Source organism: Notamacropus eugenii, chromosome 5 (genome assembly GCF_028372415.1).
Source record: "Notamacropus eugenii isolate mMacEug1 chromosome 5, mMacEug1.pri_v2, whole genome shotgun sequence".
NCBI classification, from domain to species: Eukaryota; Metazoa; Chordata; class Mammalia; order Diprotodontia; family Macropodidae; genus Notamacropus; species Notamacropus eugenii.
In genome coordinates, this window is record NC_092876.1 from 306,942,435 (window position 1) to 306,963,981 (window position 21,547).

The 21,547-nt window shown below is 39.0% G+C and overlaps 1 protein-coding gene across 2 annotated transcripts in view; it reads right to left on the reverse strand.

The window, feature by feature from the left end:
- Positions 1-10,019: 10,019 nt before the first annotated feature.
- CCDC93 (CCC complex scaffolding subunit CCDC93) overlaps positions 10,020-21,547 on the reverse strand; it is a 122,985-nt gene continuing 111,457 nt past the window's right edge. For both annotated transcript variants that reach the window (XR_011967849.1, XM_072613295.1), the window contains 2 exons: positions 20,373-20,486; positions 10,020-10,433 (listed from right to left, as the gene is read on the reverse strand). Coding sequence is in view for 1 of the 2 variants with exons in the window: in XM_072613295.1 (XP_072469396.1) it covers positions 10,380-10,433; positions 20,373-20,486 (168 nt within the window). In the remaining variant the exon portion in view is untranslated. The remainder of the gene's footprint in view (positions 10,434-20,372; positions 20,487-21,547) is intronic.

The following is a 21,547-nucleotide window of genomic DNA, read 5'->3' on the forward strand; positions in this document are numbered from 1 at the left end:
ATAGAAAAAATACATTGATTACCACCTGAAAGAGATCCTATGAGAAAAACCTACAGGAATATTATAGCTAAATTCTTAAGGAGAATTTACACTTAAGGAGAAAATATTACAAGAAACAAGAAAAAAAATCAAATATAGTGGAGTCACAATTAGAATCACATAAGACCTAGCAGTGGCTACACTAAAAGACCACAGGTTTTAAACACTATATATTAAAGAGCAAAAGAACTGAGGTTGCAGGCAAAAATATTATACCCAGTGAAGTTAAGCATCATCCTGAATGGAAAAAAAAAATGGACATTTAATGAATTGCCAGACTTTCAGGATTTTACTGCAAAAAACCCCTGAACTTAATAAAAAATTTGACATATAAGATCCAAGTGAAATATAAAGTAAATATCAAAGACTAATTACAAGGGACTTGACAGATTGTTCACTTTTTATATGAGAAAATGTAAACTGTATCTCTAAGATTAAAATTCATGATTGAGTAGTTCAAAAGAAAGATTGGGTTCAGTATGATATGATTGTAAAAGGTAATTCCATCTAGGAAAATGTTTAAAAAAATAATTACCTTATAAAAATGAGATGCAAGAGAAAGAACTGATACAGAGTAATTAGATGGGGGAGGAGGGCTGGTAGTTCTGGAACTCTACTATCATCAATAATGGGCTAAAGAGGGAACAATACATACATACATACATATATATATATATATAATGGTATAAAAGTCTTCTAAATTCAGAAAGAAATAAAAGGCTAAGGAAATAGGGAGGGGGTGGAATTTTTAGAGAGAATCCTACTCACATCAGGTCTGGGTTAAATAGAGAACAATATATACATTTAAAAGGGAATAAAAGCTTCCAAATTTATAAAGAAATAAGAGGGTGAGGGAATAGGATGGGGGGGATAATAGAAGAGTGTCTAGATTGATAGTAATGGGATCAAGAGGGAACATCATATACATTTTGAAAGCTATAAAGGTCTTCTAAATTTAGACAGAAATAAGAGAGCAAGGGGAAGGGGGGGGAGGATAAGGGAAGGATCCTTGGAGGAAGGGTTGGTTAAATAATAGGAGGGCAAAGTAAGCAGGTAGAAGTAAAATAGAGGAATCAGAAGAGATGGAAAATAAGAGATACACACAAACATAAAATAAGGATCAGGTGTAGAATTTATTAGGGAAAGAAAGCAGGGGTAGTAATCATAATCTCAGACAAAATTAAAGCTAAAATAGACTTCATCAAAAGGGAAAATGTGGAAAACTACACTATATGTCAGCCATATTAATCACACTATTTTAGATAAAAATAACTGGACAGTGTAGGGTTGGAATATTGCTGTGGTGTAGGAGATGATGAATTGGTGGATTTAGAAAAATATGGAAAGACTTGGACTTATGAAGGAAGATGTTATTCACCTTCAGAGAAATAGAGCACAAACATGTATAGTACAGTCTTATGTAGATGCATATGAATGCATGTGTATATATGTATATGCTTACAGATATTTATGTGTATGAAGATGTATATGTGTATGTCTATGTTTGTGTGAATATGTAAATGTACATATAGGCATTTGTGTATATATGTGTATGTGTGTATACATGCTCAATTATAGCCTTCTTGGTAAAGGTGGGGGAGGAAGGGAGGTAAAAAGAACAAAGTAAAAAGTGCACAGCAGAGAACAAAATGAAACCTAAAAGGAAGTAAAGAAAAGATGGACAGTTCTGAACATAATATGTAGTGTTTATTATATAGGCATTCTTGAAATGGAAATTGATTGCTTTATATTTTAATCATCTCTTATGTTGTGCTGTGCACATGGAAATTTTTTCCCCCTTATTTTGTATATGTTTTACAAAAAAAAGAAGAAAAAGGAATACAATGGAAGCACCTCAGACACAAGTTGAATAATTTGTCATGTGTACAATCTATTTGGATTCATTGAGGTTCTCTCTCTCTCTCTTTCTCTCTTCACTTCAATTTCCCAGATACGGTAGAAACTTGTTCAAATCAGTCTGATCTGTGAAAAACCTAGATTTACAAAATATCACTTGGTAGCCCTTTGACTGAATCCAAAAGGGCTGTGCTTGATCCAGAGAGCCACATGTGGTCTTGAGGCCATGGGTTCCCCACCCCTGGTCTATTGCCATCTGTATGAAGTCTTTCATGATTCCCAAAGCTATTAGCGTTCCATAGTTTTATCTTTGTATATATTTATATCTGTTCATGTTTCATGTTTACCCTGATGGAAAGTAAGCTTCTTGAGACCAGAGACAATTTCATATTTGTCTTAGTATCACTAGGCCATCTCCTCTGCACTAGCTAGTCTTCTCCCTAGGTTCCATTCTTCCCTGGTTCTTTGTCTTACTTATATGAAGGTATCTTTTCACTGTCCTTTGCAGGATCTTCATGTAAGTCATGTCCTGTAGCCATTGGGGTCCCACATGGTTGTGTGCTGGGACCTCTTCTCCCTCTATGCTACTTCATCTGGTGATCTCATCAGCTCCCATGGATTTAATTGCCATCTTGTGCTGAAGATTCTCAAACCTACCTATCCGTGTCGCAACCTCTCTGCCCACCTCTGATCTTACATCTCCAACTGCCTCTCAGACATTTCAAACTGGATGTCCAGTTTGTTCAGTAAGATGTCCAATAGACATCTTAAACTCAATATGTCCCAAACAGGTTTTTCCTGTAAACTTCTCCCCTCCATCTTTTCTATTACTTCATCCTCCCAGTCCCCCAGGCTCACAACCTAGGAGTCATCCTGGATTCCTCACTCTCTCTCATTCTCTGTATCCAAGCTGTGACCAAGGTCTGCCAATTTCAACTTTCCAGTATCTCTCAAATATGCCCTCCTTTCTCCTCTGACACTGCCCAAGACATGATATAGTAACAGAGAAAGTTCTGGATAAAAGGGAAAAGGGTCAGTCAGAACTGAAGACCTTGGATCAAGCAAGGTATCTAGTCATGGTTAATATCCTGCAACAGAAAAGAGAGATGGATCCTATTTATACCAATTATCATAACATGTTTATTTGCTTTTTATTGATAATTTTGACACACAGTCACAGACACACACCAGTGATTCATTCCCAAAAGTATGTTCTTTTAAACTGCTTCACAGAGTGACTACATCCGAGGGTAAACAAATCAAATTTATAATTAAGATGTTCTGCTTTGGTGAAGTCCAATAATACCCACAAAATCCAGAATTCATTTGCATTTTCCCCAAAGTATGTTGAATCCTGCGCTTTCTTGCATCCTTTAACGTTGGCGACCATTAACTTCTGGGATAATCTTTGCTTCAGAGCCACCACAGTGTGATGCAGTAGAGAGTTGAGTCTGAATCCCTACTTTGTCACCTGACCTCTTTGGACCTTAGTTTCCTCATCTATATGAGGGAATTGAATTAAAAGACTGCTAAGTCCAATTCAGGCTCTAAATTTGTGATCCCGGTTTTCCTGTCATTGTTCTAGAGTGTGTGTGTGTGTGTGTGTGTGTGTGTGTGTGTATACATATACATATATAAATTCATTCTCTCTCTCTCTCCCCAACCTGCACCCCATCTCTCTGTCCCTCTCTGTCTTTGTCTCTGTCAATCTGTCTGTCTTATGTGGGTATGCCCCTAAGGCTCGTGCCATGGTTTTCTTCTCTCTCCATATACAAACATACTCTCTCCTTGAATTGTCTTCTAAGCTAGGAGTCATCGATTTTGAGCTGTAAGGCACCTTAGGGATCAGTCATTTAATTTAGAGATTCTTAACCTTTTTTGTGTCATGGACTATTTTGATAATCTGGTGAAGCCTATAGGTCCTTCCTCAGAATGATGTTTTTAAATGGACAAAATAAATTGATTACAAAGGGAACCAATTACACTGAAGTTAGTTATCAAAAGAAAAAAGTAGTCCCCAAGTTATGATCACCCAATTCTAATTCACATATACCATTTTACAGATGAGGAAACTGAGGCACAGACAGATTTAGTGACTTACCCAGGTATGAAGTGCTGGAGCCAGAATTTGAATCCAGACCTTTAGACTTTAAACATAGTGATTTTTCTACTGCATCTTGTTGCCTCTCCAGATATATAATGCCAAATGCCTACAGGACATTTCCACTTGGTTGTCCTACTAATATCTGAAAGTCAACTTGTTCAAAACTGAGTTTACTATCTTTCCCCTAAACTTTCTCCCTTTGTGACTTGACCATTTCAGCCAATGTCATACCAAGCTGCCCACATTTGACAGAAGCAAAGATAAAATTTAATGGGATAGAAGTAGAATCTTGAACCTAGGTTTAAAAAAACAAAACTGCACAAGTATAGGATGAGAAATTTGCTAGACAAAAATTCACGGAAAAGACTCAATAGTTATAAGCGCAATATAAATAATTATAAGTGAGTGCTGTCTTTGACTCTCCCTTTTCCTCGCCTTTTATCTCTGATGAATTGCCTAGTCCTGCTAATTCCAAGTCTGTCCTTGCCTTTCTATTTTCATTGCTGTCACTTGAGCAAAGGCTCTTACTTCAGTCTGCCTGTGTTATTAGTACAGTCTCTCAAGAGAAAACTCCTTTCCACTGCCAGAAGCCTGCCAAAAGAATAGATATGATGATAAGATTATAGATTTAGACCTGGAAGGTAGCTCAGAGGTCATCTTGTCCCACTGCGTTAATTTACACGTGAGAAACAAGCCCAGAAATGCTAAGTGATTTATTCTCTATCTTAATTTTTTTGTGAGTATAGTTTCCTCTCTAATAAAGCTCAAATTCCTTGGGTAATTAAAGCACTTCACTATCTGATTCCATTCTACTTTGTAGCCTTATCTCATATTATTTCCCTCCATGTACTTTGTTTCAATCCAACTGGTCTATTTCTATTTCTGGAGCATATTCCTATACTGTCTGTTTGCTCAGGATCTTCTTGATGTCTGCAATATTCTCCCTTCTCAATTCCTATGTAACTATCAATGAATCAATCAGTAAACATTTATGAATCATGTATCCATCATGTTTCCCAGGCACTGTGCTAAGCACTCGTCATCTTCTCCATCACCTCTGGACACTAGTTGCATGGTCCTAAGAAAGTCACTTTATCTCTTTGGACTTCAGTTTCCTGATTTGTATAACAAAAATAGACATAATGATCTGTATGACCCATTCTAGCTCTAAATCTTTGATCCTATCATTTCTAGTAACAAGGAACTCACTATCCCCCAGGTCAGTTCATCCCCCCTTTTTTTTTTGTCAATTTTTAATTGTCAATTTTTCCTCATGTAGAGCCCAAATCTATGTTCTTGGAATTTCTGAGCCCAAGCAAAACAATTCTTTTCTCTGTACTTTCAAGAACTTGAAAACACAAGTCCCCACATTTCTTTCCTCCAGGTTAAATATTCCCATTGAACTGATCACATGGCCTGGTCTCCAGTTCCCTCATTCTTGTCTCCTCTTCTAAGCACTCTAGCTTAACACCTCTTCAAAATGTGATCATCAGAACTGGGCACCATATCCCAAAAGTAGTCTAAGGAGGACAGGCTACACAATCAATTTCTCTTGCTCTGGAGACTGCATTTTTAGTAATGTAGTCTAGGCACAATCCCTTGTGTTGACCTTATTAAAGCTACCAAGTCTTTTGCATATAGATTTTTGTATAGCAAATTTCTTCATTCTGTACTTGTGCAATTGATTTTTTTTAAACCTAAGCTCAAAATCCTACTTTTATCCCATTTTTTATATTTTCACTTCAGTTCATCATTTTAGCTGATCAAAGACTTGATTCTGTCAACCAAACATAATGAATCAGCCATCCTTCCCAAGTTCTTGTCATTTGCATATTTGGGAAGCATGTCATGTATATTTTCATCCACGTCATTGGTAAAAGTCTTGAACAAGTTAGAACCTTGTGACATTTCACTAGAGACCTCCCTCCTAATCAACAGTCTTTGAATCTTGTCATTCAAACATTTCCATATTCAATTTACTGTACTATGATACAGTTCCAATGTCTTAATCTTGTCCACAAGGATATTGAGATACATTGTCAAATGCTTTTATGAAATCAAGTAAATCATGCCCACTGAATTCCCCTTACCTACTTGACTTGTAACTGTCAAAAAAGAGCTTACCTCTGTATAACAAACTCATCATAGATTTTAGTGATTACTTCTTAATTTATATTTTGTCCATAAATCTGTTCTAAAATTTGATCAGATATCAATATCAAGGTAACTGATCTATAATCTGAAACATCCACTGTCTTTCCTTTAAAAAAAAATTGGTATACCTCCAATCTTATGGCATGTTTGGTGCATCAGTCTTCCAAAGATTACTTATAGTGGTTCAGCAATCATTTCTAGAAATTGTAATTGTCAAACTGTAGTGCATGACCTTTGAGAATCAGGAAATTATTACCATACTGATGCTTAAAAGAAACTTCGAATTTTTTTTTTAAATGCTACTGGGATACATTGGGGATTTAGAACAAATTCTTTTGGTTATAGAACCAAAATGCTAGAACTATACCTTTCACTAATTCTGAGTTTAAAGATCTTTCTCTTGTAGCAAGTTCTATCCAATGCCAGTACCTCCAATGTGTTCCTTTCTCTTGTTCTTATCCTTTGACTGTTTCTTTTGAGGAATGGTCAACATTTTTTGTAGGAGTTCTCTATTTATCTTCACTGATATGAGAAATATGCTATATGATTTTCTTCCCCAGTTCAGTTTACCTTCTAATTCTAGTCTTGCCAGTTTTGTTTTTGCATAAATCTTTGTTTTATGTCATGAAAACTATCCATTTTATCTTCTGGGACTTTCACTGTCCCCTGTTAGGTCAAAAACTATTCCTCTATCTATAGCTGGAAAGCTGTATTTTCCTCTGATCCTCTAAATTGTTTACTTTGTGACCTTTTATTTCTAGGTCATGTATCTATTTAACTTATGGTAGTATATAGTGTAAGGTGTTGGTTTAAACCTAATTTCTGCCAGGCTACTTTTCAATTTTCTCAGAACATTTCACGGACTAGTCCTTGCCCCAATAGTTGGGGTCTTTTGGGTTTACTAACCCTTTGTTATTACAGTACATTTATTGGCCCCTGTTTCTTGTGTTCCTAATCTGTTCCCTTGATTGACTTTTCTATTTTTTTAGCCTGTATGAAAGTTTTGATGTTTGTAGTATAGTTTGAGATTTTGTACTGCTTAGGTTCCTTTCCTTCTCATTTTCTCCTTATTATTTTCCTTAAGATTTCTGATCTTTTGTTCTTCACATTATTTTTTCTAGTTTTACAAAGCAACCCTTTTCCTATTTTCTTTATGTATTATTTGTGACAAATATTTAAGTGCAATGGTTAGCTTTCTTCTGCCCCCAACAAGTCTCTACTACCTGTATCCTACCATCTTGTGGATATATTTTAAAGGAACTGAAACAAATATTTAGTGATTACAGTAGTTCATCTGAAAAATAACTAGAAATACAAATTACTCCCTTAAAAACAAAACAAAATGCAGCTAAATATCATTAATTATCTGTTGTTTGGGGTCACTGCTCTCCATTAGCCTGGAGAATCAGAATTGATTGCAGTGATATATAGAATCCCTTGCCCTCATAACTCTCCCTCTTTCCTCCTCTTAAGGGAATTCTGTATCATGAACAATGACATACCAGAAAAAAAATTCTAAACTCTGTAACAAAGTCCAATTGATCAGGAGCTACAAGTCTGTGCTTTACTTGATAAATTGTATTTAATGCTTCCCTGGAAATTCAAATGGTTTACCAACCCAACCCAATTGCAAGGGATCTCCTCCCATCATATTCAAAATATCATAAGATAGTTCTTGAATATTTGGTTGACCCAAATGTCAAAATCAACCTCAAAACAGAAAAACATCAAATTGTTTTCATTTTACAAGAGGATATCACATTACCTATTTCCTTGTAGCAAGTAGGTGGGATTTGTTACATGCAGATAAGCCAAAGTACGTGAGGATGTGACTCTATTGCTTGCTATATGTCAAAGGGCATAGAGAGGTGGTTTTCAGGTTGTGGTCAAGAGGTGCTTTCAGGTCTCATTAAGCCTGGCATAAGGCAAAATGCTCATTAATCCAGAGTGGATTTTTAAAAAAAGTTCAATCATATCACCCATGCCTTACTATATATGTATATCTGTGTACTATTTTATCAAAGTGACTAGAGTTAAAGCTATCCCCATCTGATATGTTTAAGCATCATATCTTACTTTCCAAAAATTCTGGCTAGTGTTTGGCCACAAAATTTGTCCAAGAAACCCATTCTGAAATCTCATTTTGTTCTAGCATGGTTATATTGCCAAAATTAACTGGCATCTTGGGGCATGAAATTCATAGTTTTGATTCGGTGACCCATTGTTTATGACATAAAGCCCAATCTTCTTAAGCCTGGCATGAATTACCCCCTGTGACCTAATGCCAACTGACATTTCCAAGCTCAGCTTTCACTACTCCCTTATTCACTATTCCATTCTAACTAAAATGGTCTATTAATGGAGAAGCAAGGTTAAACTTGCAGTAAGGAAGACAGAGGTTTACATTCTACCTTTCATACTTACTAGGTGTCCATGCACGGACAAGTCACTTAAAGTTCTCTGAGCTGATAAAATGGGGCTGCAGTATCTGTAGGCTCTGTCTTTCAGGTTGTTGTGAGGATCAAATGAGATAACAGATGTAATGATAATAGTTAGCATTCATATAGCACCTACTATGTGTCATTAACTCTGCTAAGTGCTTTAGAGATATCTCATTTGATCCTTATAACAGTCCCAGAAGGCAAATGCCATTATTATCCCCATTTTACAGTTGAGGAAGCTGAGGCAAACAGAGGTTAAGTGACTTGCCCAAGTAAGCTAGTGTGTGTGTACACACACCCCTACACCTGTAAAGTGCTATATCGGTGGCAGGTATTATTGCCTTGTGATTTCCTGTTACTGGATTGCCCTTCCTTTCTCTGCTCTATCTTTCCATAGTGGAGCTCTTCAAGGTCCAAGCTTAAATTCCACATGTTCTACAAAACATCCCCTGCTTCCCTATCCTGCCTGGTACCTGGGAAGAGCTCACTGGAGACTCAAAGTCAGAACAAAAAGGTGGTGCTACAGGCCCCTTTGCCCTTAGCTGACAGAAGATATTGAGGGAGTGCTGCAGTTGAGGTGAGCGAGTGGCAGGAAGAAGTGGCTGGTGAGCATCTGAAGAGCAGGAAGAATAGCTGGGCATGGAACAAAGTAGAACAGACACTCGAGGAGTCAGATCAGTGGTGAGAGTAGGGCCAAGTTGGAAAAACAGCAGGTAAACAGTTATCAGGTGAACACAATGCACCAAGATATGTGAGGTTGTCTGAAGGGTTAGAGACACTATCCCAGAATGTCAGAAGGCAATGACACTTTACAGCTGGCTCAGAGGATCATACAGCAAGAGGTGGAAGGGACCACAGAGGCCATCTAGTCTTAAATCCCTCATTTTACAGACTAGGAAACTACGGCCACAGAAGATTAAATGACTTCATGCAAGATCATGCAAGTAAAGGTCAGAAGCAGGATTTGAACCAAGGTCCTCTGACTCCAGAAATTATATTCTTTCCACTGTACTATTCTCTTGAGGTCAAGGTTGGAGAGGCCCCTCAAGGTTCCAATGAAATTCCAGATGAACTTGCCCTAACTGAAGAGGATAAGGACTAAATTGACTATGTCCTTATTAGGGATGGCACCAGGCGCAATGCCTTTGTCCTGGGCCCTAACACTAATCTAGGCAGAACTGATCTTTCTGAACTGTAAATCCTTACAACACTAATTATATCTTCCTTGGGGTAGGGAGCACTTACTTGCTTGTAATTCCTGTTTTATAATATTCCTTTCCCATTTAAGATGTAAGCTCCCAAAGCACAGAACCTGTTTCTGCTAAGTGACTGTATCCTTCATTGCTTTCTCGTTCCCCCTACCCCACCATGTCTAGAATAGTGCCTTGCACAAGGAGGGAGGGGAGGAGGATGGACAATAAATATCTGTGGAATGAATGAGTTAATTTTTATTCGATAGAGATTTTATGCAAATATTTTTCCTGATATCTTAATTATATGTAATGTTATTTTTGATGTAAAAGAAAAATCTATACAGAAAAGAAATATTGGTCACAATACATCTTATTCTGTGCAAGGGCTTTTACTCTACTTATACCCTTTGTGTTGAATGACTGTCATTAACACCTGGCATGGGAATGAAAGGAAACAAAATAGAAAAAAAGAATCCAGGGTATTTGAAGCAGTCTGACAGCGTCTCTGGGCTGCCACTATCACGTTTCATAACGTGGTAATCCATCTCCAGGCTAGAAAAATCAATTAAGGTTGCCAGCTGATGAGTGTTCTCAGGAAATATGGGATTTCACCTTGGACAGCAGTATTTCATTCTTGCGGCATTCCTGATGAGAAAGGCAATGAGAGATTCATTAGAACAGCTCACATTTATATGACGCTACATGGTTTACAAATGATTTCTCTTGCAACTACCTGGTGAAGGTAGATGGTGATACACTAACGTTTTCTTCCATATAGAAGTCTTCTTAACAGACCTGAGCTATTCTCAACCCCCTTCCCCTACCTCCAGTGCCTCTGTGGAGAGCTGAACAAAGAAAATGAAAATCTCCTATAACTAACCTGGAAGCTAAACTTTATGTAATATACATGGACCTTCATTGCTCAAGCCACTGATGTAATTTGCTTAAGCATGTAACATAAGCTTTCTTAAATATGGTGAATCATTTTGCAATTTTATGTCTACTGTCCTCTCTAATACTCACTGCCACACCATGCTATTTTTGTTCTCCAGACACTCATCTCAGCTCATGAAACCTTCTCTAATATCGCTTAGAGAAGGACATTCCAGTTGCTCCCGTGTTGTTTCTGTACTGGTGCACATAGTGGTCCATAGCTGCTAGTTTTATCTTCCTGTCTCAATAAACATGACCTTTTATTTTTGTATTCTGACCTCCATCACTAAAATGAACAGGTCCCGCAGGCACCCATCCTCCTTCCCCTAGTTCCTTGATGGTGTGTTGGCCTATGTCTCTCCCTGAGACTAGAATATGGATTTGTAGCCTTTTTTGTGTTATGGACTCCCTTGACACTATGGGAAAGCCTATGGCTCCTTTCTTATAACATCAATATTTTAAACTATCTGAAGGAAATGCAAAATTTCATTTAGAGGTTAGTGGAAACAATATAATTTTTTCCTCTCCCAAGTGCAAGGAATCCTTGAAATCTGTCCACAGATGCTTGGGGAGGGGAGGGCCCTATGGATCCCAGGTCAAGAATTCTTAGGTTAGAAATTCACTAAGAGTAGATGCCATAGCTTCTATATATCCTCCACAGTGTTTTGAATCTTAGAAGTGAAAGCCCGTCTAATTCAAACAAATTCAACTGATTATTTAATTGACAAATGGTTATCCAGGGATGGGAGCCTCACTACCTCAGAAGGTAGCACAGTTAGTTCTGAACAGATCTTTAGGAATTTTTTTTTCCTTAAACATTCTATAACTTTGCAACTTCTCCCCATGGCTCCTGATTCTTTCCTCTAGAGTAAAATAAAACAAGTCTAATTGGAGAGTTCACCACATGCAGTCAGCCCCGGACCCTATTATCTTCCTGCCATGCCACACAATGTGCATGTCCTTTTCCTTCCCACTGCTTGCTCTAGGAACAGTCATCAAATCAACACTACCATTCCTAGAAGGGAAATGTCAATCAACTGCCTAAAGATTCCATTCAGCATCCTGGGATTTTCCAAATTCTCTATGGACACTACTTCCTCTATTAGACTATAACCTCTTTGAGAACAGGGGACTGTCTTCCTTTTGTTATTTTTATCCCCCCCAAATTAGCACTATTTTTGTTATACTGTACACATGCTTAATTTTAATCCATCCATCTTCCAGGTTATCTGCCTTCAAATAATGAATACAGCTATCATGTCTTCCCTCTCTCTGTCCTCTTGACAGGTCTTTTCTTTAGGCTACACATCACTGGTTCCTTTAGCTGATTATTAGTGCATGGTTGGAGAGGCCCCTCAAGGTTCCAATGAAATTCCAGATGAAATTGTTTAGAAATCGTTTCCTTCTTCTGGATATCCTCTAGCTTGCCAATGAACTTCTAAAATGTACTGTCTAGAACTGCACCCAATACTCTAGATGTGATCTGATGAGGGCAGGGCTTAGGGGAACTCTATCCTCCTTCTTCTGGATACTAAAATGCAGCCTAAGAGCACACTTAATTTTGGGATAGCCAAATCACACCACTGCAGCCCTCCCCCCCCCCCCTCCCGCCCCCAGATCTCTTTCTCACACTGATTCATGTCTGGTCACATCTCCACAAAGCTGTATTTAAACAGTTGAGTTCTTGATCTGAAATGGAGGACACTGATCTCTAATAAATGACATTTTATTAGAACTTGCTTACCTTACCATTTTGGTCATCTTATTTTCATTAAAATGCCTCAATATATTACACTTTTAATGTCTGATGTTCTCTTTATATTTAGGCATAAGATCAAGTCTCCCAAATTCCTTTAGTGTTTACTGTCTGTTTTCCTGTGCAAAACTCTAGCCTTCCTGATATCTTTACAGATAGTCTGCCCATTCCACCCAGGCATCTTTGCCTTGAAGTACTGTCCTTGTCTTAATTGGGTAAATTTGCCATCCAAATTCCTCTTGGTGTTTATCTTGGGCTTTTAGGTTAAACCCTCTGCTAGTCTCTTTCTTATCCTGGCAGACAAGTCAAAATCAGGGCAAAAAGGTTACTTGTTGTTATTCTAGAAAGAGAGAAGGCTGAGAAGAGATAAGAATAAAGAACAATAATCATGAAAGAGAGAACAAGGAACAAAGACACATTCAGTAAACTCCAGAATATTATAAAGGGCTCTGTGCCCTACTCCTTGAAGCTTTTTTAAAAGCTGTAGTTTTAAGACAAATAAAATAGTCTACTTAACATGGCAGGGAACTTGTTACTCCAAGAGATGGAGATGAAATGCCTTTGAGAGAGATTCTGGTAAATTAATGAGTGACAGACTCATAATTAAATAAAAAGAAAAACTATGGTCATGACCCCAAGTGAGAAGGACACCAGAGAAAATCACTGGGGCTGTCTGTGCCTTGGTGGCTCACAAGTGAAAACAGAGGCCTAGAAAGAACCTGGGGCTGGCCCAAGGAACACAGTTGGAGTCTATGATAACCCACAGCACAGGGGTCTAGATCCTGTTTCTGTATCTATGAGGGAAAAGCACTGCATCTAGAGTCAAGAGAACTGAGTTCGAGGCCCAACCTTGCTACTCACTCTCATCCATCAAAGGACTGTTTTTAAGAAGAAAATGAAAAGTGATGTGTAACCCCCCTCAAAAATTTTAATAAAAATGACAGCTCTTTTTATTATCATTATTCTCCTGGGCCCCAGAACACTGGTCTCAGGTTCTCAACTCCTGGTTCTAAGATTAAAGGCCCTTTCCCCTCCTCATTTCTTTCAAGGCCTGCCAACATGAGATCATTTTTCCTCTTCCCTTGAGAAGTTTGGGCTTTATGAACTTCAGTGAACAGGGTATATTCGCTTCCACACTTGTTCCCCATGGCTGTCTACAAAGATTTCAGCTTTTCAAAGCGTAAGTGAAGAAGCTTATTAGATGTGAGTTAATGTGCTCAGCTAATAAGACCCCAGGCCTGGCAGAATCTAGCATCAGAATAAGGATACCTTCCCCTAAGGCTCCAGGGATCCACTTAGTGAAAAATTCTCTTAAAGTCTTGCATTTTCAGAATTAAAAGGCCCTCTAAACCAATTTCATATTCTTTCTTGAGCTCCTCTGGATACATTTCCTATTACTCTAGGGTCTTTTTTCTTTCTTTCAGCAGTCATAATAACTGGCATCTCAGAAATATTACAGAAGTTTAGGGGACAGAGTCAAATCAGCAACTATGATTGTCATATTTTAAGGAGTAAATGAACAATAGGGGCTCCCAACAGACTATCTGTGCATGATGATAGAGGGTCTTATTCCTACATCTGCTCAGCTGAATCCAGGACCTATGAGGTCACATGTCAACTATGACAGAATAAAACGTCTCTCCTCTAAAAAGCCTAGCCAAACAACTCCTGCCTATGGCCAGCTCTACCTCCTCTGAACTCAGAGCAATTACTGTCTTGTCAGTACCATTCATCATATAGCACTTCTTATGTCATTTTTAATTTCTAGTATTATTTAACTTTTTACCCACTAACACTAACTCCACAATGGCTGGAGTACTATTTCTTTGTATTCTCATAGGGCTGGTTTCTAGCCTTAAACACAGTCACTAGCTGCTCTATCAATATTTGTTGATTGACATTTCTCTCTCTCTCCCTTCCTCTACACCTTCTTCTTTCTCTTAGCCCACACCCTGCTCCTCACAGAAGCTTTAACCTACTCTTTTTTTTTTTCTGAACTGGGTTGTTAAGTCCCTCCATGGGAAGAATGGGGGCTCACAATATTGGTTCCAACTTATTGTGAAGATCTGAATGGCTACAGCCACACTGTACCTCAGAACTCCCAAACTCAAGCGATATACGAGCCACAGCCTGCCCCAAGAGCAGTATGTATAGGAATGTGCTAAAATACCTGGATCTTTTTCTTTCCCACTTCCACAATTTTCACTGTTTAGTGCAGATGAAGTATAAAATACCCTATCTGTGCCTAACTACTATTCATACTTCATATTTTTTAACCAATGCTTCAGAAATCTGTGTTAGCAATTCCAGAAACCCTATGGATTCACTCATAAACACTGTGAACTGCACCTGCGGCCTGTAGGTGAGGTTGGTCCAAAAAAGTAGGCATGAGGTGATTGGGAGTCTGTACCTGATTCATGGCACCAAGAGACTGAGCTGCAAAAAAGCTCTCTTGCCTTGACTAAGAAAGGCAGGGTCAGCCTTCCTCAAGGTGGCCTGGCAAAAGAAATCCTTTCTGTCTAATGGCCATGATAAGGTCTACCTTCTGAGGAAGATTGTTCTAGTCCTCAAGGGAAGTTTTTCTTAAGAACACAGTTGAGGAGAAGTACAAATGTCATGGTTTTTGGTGAATATCATCTATAAATGATTTTGGGGGAGTGAGGATTGTAAATGGTATAGAAAAGTCAGAGGAGAAAACCAGGCTGCGAGACTGACAAAGGTAGATGAGTCAAGGGTCAGTGTAGCCAATGCTATTTTGCACAGCACAGGGGGCTGTTGGGTTGAAATTAAAACAAATTTCTTTACCACAGCCATCTCTCAATCCCTTTTCTATTTACGAACTAATACCCTGGAGAGATCTACCTCAGCCAGGGGGCATAAAAAAAGACCTGAAAAAAACAAACTGAGTTTCTGATCTTAAGTAAGATGATAACTGAACTAAGAGACTCAAGGGAGAGAACAGAAGTCAAGGCAATTCAGTGTTAGCAGGTCATTTTCAGTTGTATTCAACTCTGCATGACCCTTTTGGGGATTTTCTTGGTAAAGACTTTGTAGTGGTTTGCCATTTCCTTCTCCAGTTCATTTTACAGATGAGAAAACTAAGGCAAACAGGGTCAAGTGATTTTCCCAGGGTCCCACAGCTAGTAAGTATCTGAGGCCAGATTTGAACTCAGGTTTTTCTGATTCCAGGCCCAGCACTAGAGGCCAAAGGGCAGAGCTGATAACTTCCTAGGCCTCTGGACATTCTGATGCAGCATTCCTGAGAAGGGAATTTAAAGAGCCAGTGGGTAAGTGAGAAAGATGGAGGGAACCTCTGATATGCTGGATGAAGATGAAGAGAAGTGAACTAAGTTTCATGGCTACTGGCTGAGAATACCAAATGAGCAGAGAGCTGCAGCCTGCCCTGAAGGGAAAGGCTTATTAATCCCAGCATCTTTAGAGGATGGAGGATAGACTTGGAGGTGGGTCTGAAAATAGCGCATCAGCTGAGGGCTACAGCTGAGGCCCCAAAGGAGGCATGAGGAATAGGCTGACAGCAGATGATTATTCACCACAACCTTCTCCCTCCCCCTCCAGTGAAGATTTCTTCAGGGCATTAGGTGAGCCTGAAAATAGCCAGGGTTGACAGTCAGCTGGAGTAAAGAGCAGCAACTGTGCCTGGTGGGGAGTGGGCATGAGTAGGGAGCAATGCACTGTGAATGCGTAAACCCACAGGAGTTCTGTAAAGTGATGGTATTAATAGATGTCACTGGCAGCTTTGCAGTGTTTGGAACCATGAGCTGTCCCTCCCTGCATGTGCTCAGGTCCTATGTATCCCCTGTATGTGCCATCCTTTGCATAGCTCCTCTGGCCCCATGTATTCCCCAGGTGTAGAGGCTCTGCCACTTAATTCCTAAAGATTGGGGCAGGGAGGATATTATTATTTTGTTTTCATTGTTATTTAATTAAAATATATTTGTTATGAAATAAATGGTCACATGGCAAGAATGAGGGCTAACCAATGGATAGCCTACATGCTTTGTTAGCATTATCACATAGTGAAGAGAAGACAAGGATGGTTCCCTGCATCTTGGGTGGACCTTCTGGTGAATCTGAGGACACAGATGAGAGCTGCAGAGGAGGACAAGATGGACTGGCATAGATAGGATGTCATGGGCACTGGCAGAAAGATCACCCAAATGAAGGTGATCAGTGATCTGCTGGAGCACTGGTGAATAAGGCACATTCAATCGTTTTCTAGCACCTTCAGAAAGAGATGGCATTAAGTTTCATGTGTGCATGTCTTGTCCCAACAAGCCTGTCAACTTTTGGAAGTCAAGGACTTTGGTAGTTCTTCTATTATCTCCTGGGCTAAACACATAAACAGTCAACTGTCCATGCTAAACTGGAATATGGCTCGCATTCCTGCTTTTCATATATAAACTGTGCATGTCATGAATTCAATCCAGCTGACAGAGCAGAATATATATTTCTTGATCACCCCAGCTTCTATTACCCTTCTTCCCAAAATTACACTGTATTAATTTCATATACATATTCTGTATAAATTTGTATACATATATGTTGCCTTCTCCATTAAAATGTAAGTTCCTTGAAGGCAAAAATTGTTTCTTTTGTCTTTGACTCCCCAGTGCTTGTACACAATGCCTGGCACAGAGTAGGCAGTTAATAAATGCTTACTGGTTGAATATACAGTAAGAAAGTACAACACATCTAAGAAATCTCTCAGTACTCAAGTATTTACTTTTCCTGGAGATGACAGTCTAGCACTTTGAAGGTGTTGTTCCTGTTTCAAAAAATATAAGCATCACCACACAAGCGCAAGAACATTTCTCATTTTTGTCTTTGTTTTGTCTTCACTTATTTAAATTCATTCAGGTTAAAAGAAAAGGAGCCCAGGAGTAGTAAAGGCATTCCTAATAGTCTTGTGTAATGAGTTTGGAAAACAGGATGGAAGCATATATTTCCAGAACCTGATGCAATCTCAGAAGTCATCAAGCCCAACTCTTACCCCAAGAGTCATCAAATCTCTGCTTAAGGATCTCTAGTAAGGAGTTAAAAGCAGTTAATTCTATTTTTGGACAAATTTAACTGTTAAGAAGTTTTCCATTATATTGAGGCAAAAATCTTTCTCCATGTAATTTCTTTCCATTGGTTTAGGTTCTGCTCTTTGGGTTAAAGCAGAACTGAAGACTGCTGCCATGTCTGCTCTGAGTCTTTCCTTTTCCAATTTCTGTACAGCTTGGTTCTGAGTAACCTTATTATCCTAGTCAGTCTTTAGAGGATTTTAGGTAATAAATATTTTTTATTCATTTAAGAAGGGCATCCAGAGACTCTACCTCATCATTTCCCATCTGACAATTTTCTTAGACTTCATGATATACTGAAACTACTCATTCTGCAAGATGAAATCAACTCTGAAACTGACTTCCTCTGTTCATTTCCCATGCCGGCTCATCTTTCTTCAGGATGTTATCAGTTGTGAAACTCACAGCTCTTCAGTACCCCTAGGACCCTCTGGTAGGAGAGAGTAGGGGGTGGACACCTGGGAGCTTCTCCCAGATCCTCAGTTTCAGAAGGGCACCCTGGGAATTCTCCTCATCATTTCCTACCTGGCTGCTTTCCTGGACTCCATGATCTCTAGAAACTCATCATTCTGCAAGATGGAATCAATTCTTGAAACTCCCTTCTTCAGATCATTTCCCACCTTGGCTACAGGATTTCATCATGCCCAGTGATGGGTAACTTCTCTCACCCTGCCCCCACTGGTTTTCAGTTTCTTTTTATGTGTTGTCTTCTCTCCATTAGATTGTTAGCTCCTTGAGGACAGGAATTACCTTATGCCTCTCTTTGTATCCCCAGAGCTTGGCAGAGTGCCTGAAACATAGGTGCTTAATAAATGTTAACTGACTACTGACTTTGACAAGGTCAGCCTTTCTGCCATAAGTATTTACTGAATGTCTACTATGCACAAGATAATGTGTCTGAGGTGTTGTGAAGGATGCACAGAAGAAAAAGACATAGTCCTTGACCTCACTGGTTTCCAACTAAGTGCCAATAATACTTGGGGAACAGAAAGCTAGTTAGGCCAGGTGCAAAGGATTTCAAGGCAAGAACTCTCAACAAAGAGTGGAAAGTGACTATTCCACAGGAGCTGGTCACCTTCTCTGTTCTCAATCACTACTGTCAACACTTTCTTTTCCAAGGAGAAGACTAAATATCACTCCTTTGGCTCCATATAGCTCTTCTCTCCCCTTACATCTACTTTACCTGTTAAGGCTATTGCCACTAGTGGATAAAAAAGTGATCTCTTAGTTTTCTAAAATCAATGCAAAGCTCAATATTAATTCATTTTAAATTGCCTGACAAACCAAAATGTCCTTTGATAAAAGTCATCAATTCTGCTTTTCCCAAAAGGTCAGAACTAGGCCCAGAGGTAGATAGAAGTTACAGCAAGACTGATTTTGCATCCAAAAGAGATTTTTGTTCAGGTAAGATTCGATGGCCTCTCAGGTCACTTCCAAACCTTATATTCTATGACTGTGATAAGTCTCTAAGCAAAACACAAGCCTAATCTAGAATTGGGCCGACAAGGAAAAATGTCCTGACGTTAAGGCTGATGAGACCTTGGAATGTGTTATCAGAAGTTGCAGAGGGTTCTTTTTAAAAGAACTTTTCAGACAAGTTATGTTTCTGGAAAAACAGGAGTAGAAGTTTGCCTAGATACATGGGGACAGGCTATATGATCTCTAGAATTCTATGAGTTGGATAACAATCAGTTTCAATCAAAAACATTAATTTTGATGAGGATCTTTATATGGGCCAATGCCATATGACATTTGAGTGCAATTTTAAGTTTAATGTGCTTATATCAGAGCTCACTTAACTCTTGATGACAGAGGTGTAGCATGAAGTAATGGATAGTGCTTCACATTTGGCTGTCAGAAAAACCTGAGGTTCAAATCCCACATTCAGATGCTTCCCAATCATATGACCTCATGAAATTCATTCACCCTCTACGTGTTTCAGGTCTCATCTATAAAATAAAGATAATAATAGCTCTTCCTTCATAAAGTCACTCTGAGGTTGAAAGAGATAATGTATGTAAAGCACTTTCCGAACCTTAAAGCACCATGTAAACACTAGCTGTTAGTATAACTAAAGCTTCTGATAATGCAGCATCTCATAATACTTTAATTTACCTATAAGACTAGGGAAACACAGACAGATGACAGTCAAATACCAGACTTCACATCCAAATTGAGATTCCCAATTGATCATTTCTTGCTATGATTTTTGAAAAAAATCAACAGGAAAAAGTCCCCTCTCTTATCTTTGAAGAAGGAACATATTGAGGGTGGGCAAAATGCAGGCGATGTAGATCCCATCCATAATGTTAGAGTCATAGAACCTCAGAGCTGGAAGGAATTCAGAGGCCCTCTTATCCAACCTGCAGTTACACAAGAACTGCCTCAGAAAACATAGCAGACAAGGGCTCCCCCAGCCTTAGTGTGATGGATGACCTTTACTGGGAAGGAATCCACTAACTCCCCAGGTAGCTCATTCAACTTTTAATAGTTCTAATTCTCAGGATGTTTTTCATTGTTTCAAGTCAAATCTACTTTTCTGCAACTTCTACCCAATGATCCTAGTTCTGTTCTCTAGGACCAAAAAGGAACAAATCCAATCCCTTTTACATGACGGTCCCTTAGGATACTGGAAGACAACTATCATGTTTCATTAACATTTTCTTCCCTACGTTAAATATTTCCAATTTCTTCAACTGAGTCTTATTTGGCTTGAACTCAAGGCCTTTTTCTTCTGGGATGCCCTTCTCTTATTTTGATCCTTCCCAAAATGTGGTACCCACAGACAGCTTGATCAAAACCTCTTACCTCCTTGAATTCTTTCACGGTCTTAAAATATAGCCGCTGTTTCTCTAACAGTTCCAGGTATTCATCATTTAACTGATCTCTTCTCATTTTGTTCTCTTGCTTTTTCTTCTCCAACTGTTGAAAAATTTTGAGAAGATAGTAAAAAGAGATGTTTTGTACCAGGTCCACTGACAGTGACAGGAACCTCATTAATATTAGTTCAGGGTTCTAGAAACACATCATTTGAAGGGCCCTGAGAAATCAGATAGCTTGACTGAACAGAAGTGATTGAAGTGACTTCCTTTTCCCTCATGCCCCCCAACATACAGGGCCAGGAAAAGTAGATTTGTTTCTGTCATTTCCAATCCCTACGCCTGCAACCTACCAACCCTAAGTAACCAGTCTTCCTTTGACGTCTACTCCATCAAGGTATGTCATCCTATCCAGATCTTGGCAGCCAGTATCTACCATACCATAGGTTATTTCTCCTCTTACTTAAGGATTTAGTGCCTGGCTCAGTTTTCCTCTCTACACCCAAACCTTTATGTGTAGGGACTTCACTGTATCCCCATCAGTACCCTTGCCTATCAGTTTATCAAGCTCCTCAACTCCATGATGTATGTGTACCTTCATTCCATTCAAATACACCTTCCTTAGTCTATCTTTCCAACTTCATAATCCACAATCAAGCCAGTAGACTTCCTCACACATGACATAGCATCTCCAATCTCTGTCTTTGCACTGGCTATCCCCCGTGCCTAAAATGTGCTCCCTCCTTACCTACTTATCACAATCCCTCATGTGCTTCATGACATAGGCCAAATACCATCTTTTACAGGAAGCCTTTCTCGTCTTTACCCCTGCCCCTACTGCTGTGTGCTGATTTTATATATATGTGTACATACACACACACACACACACACACACACACACACACACACACACACACACACACACATCTAATATACCAGTTTTCTTCTTCGACAGCATGTAAGCTCCTTGAGGGGAATCACTGTTTCATTTCTCAGATTTGTGTTTCCAGTAATTCAAATAGTACTTGGCACAGAACAGGAACTCAATAAATGTTTGTTAGTTGGTTGCCCTCACTTCAACTTTCAGTCACTCCACCTCTCCCTGCTTTCCCAGACTATCACCTCCACTCTGACCTCACTTTCCTCTCTTCCAAAGGTTGATCC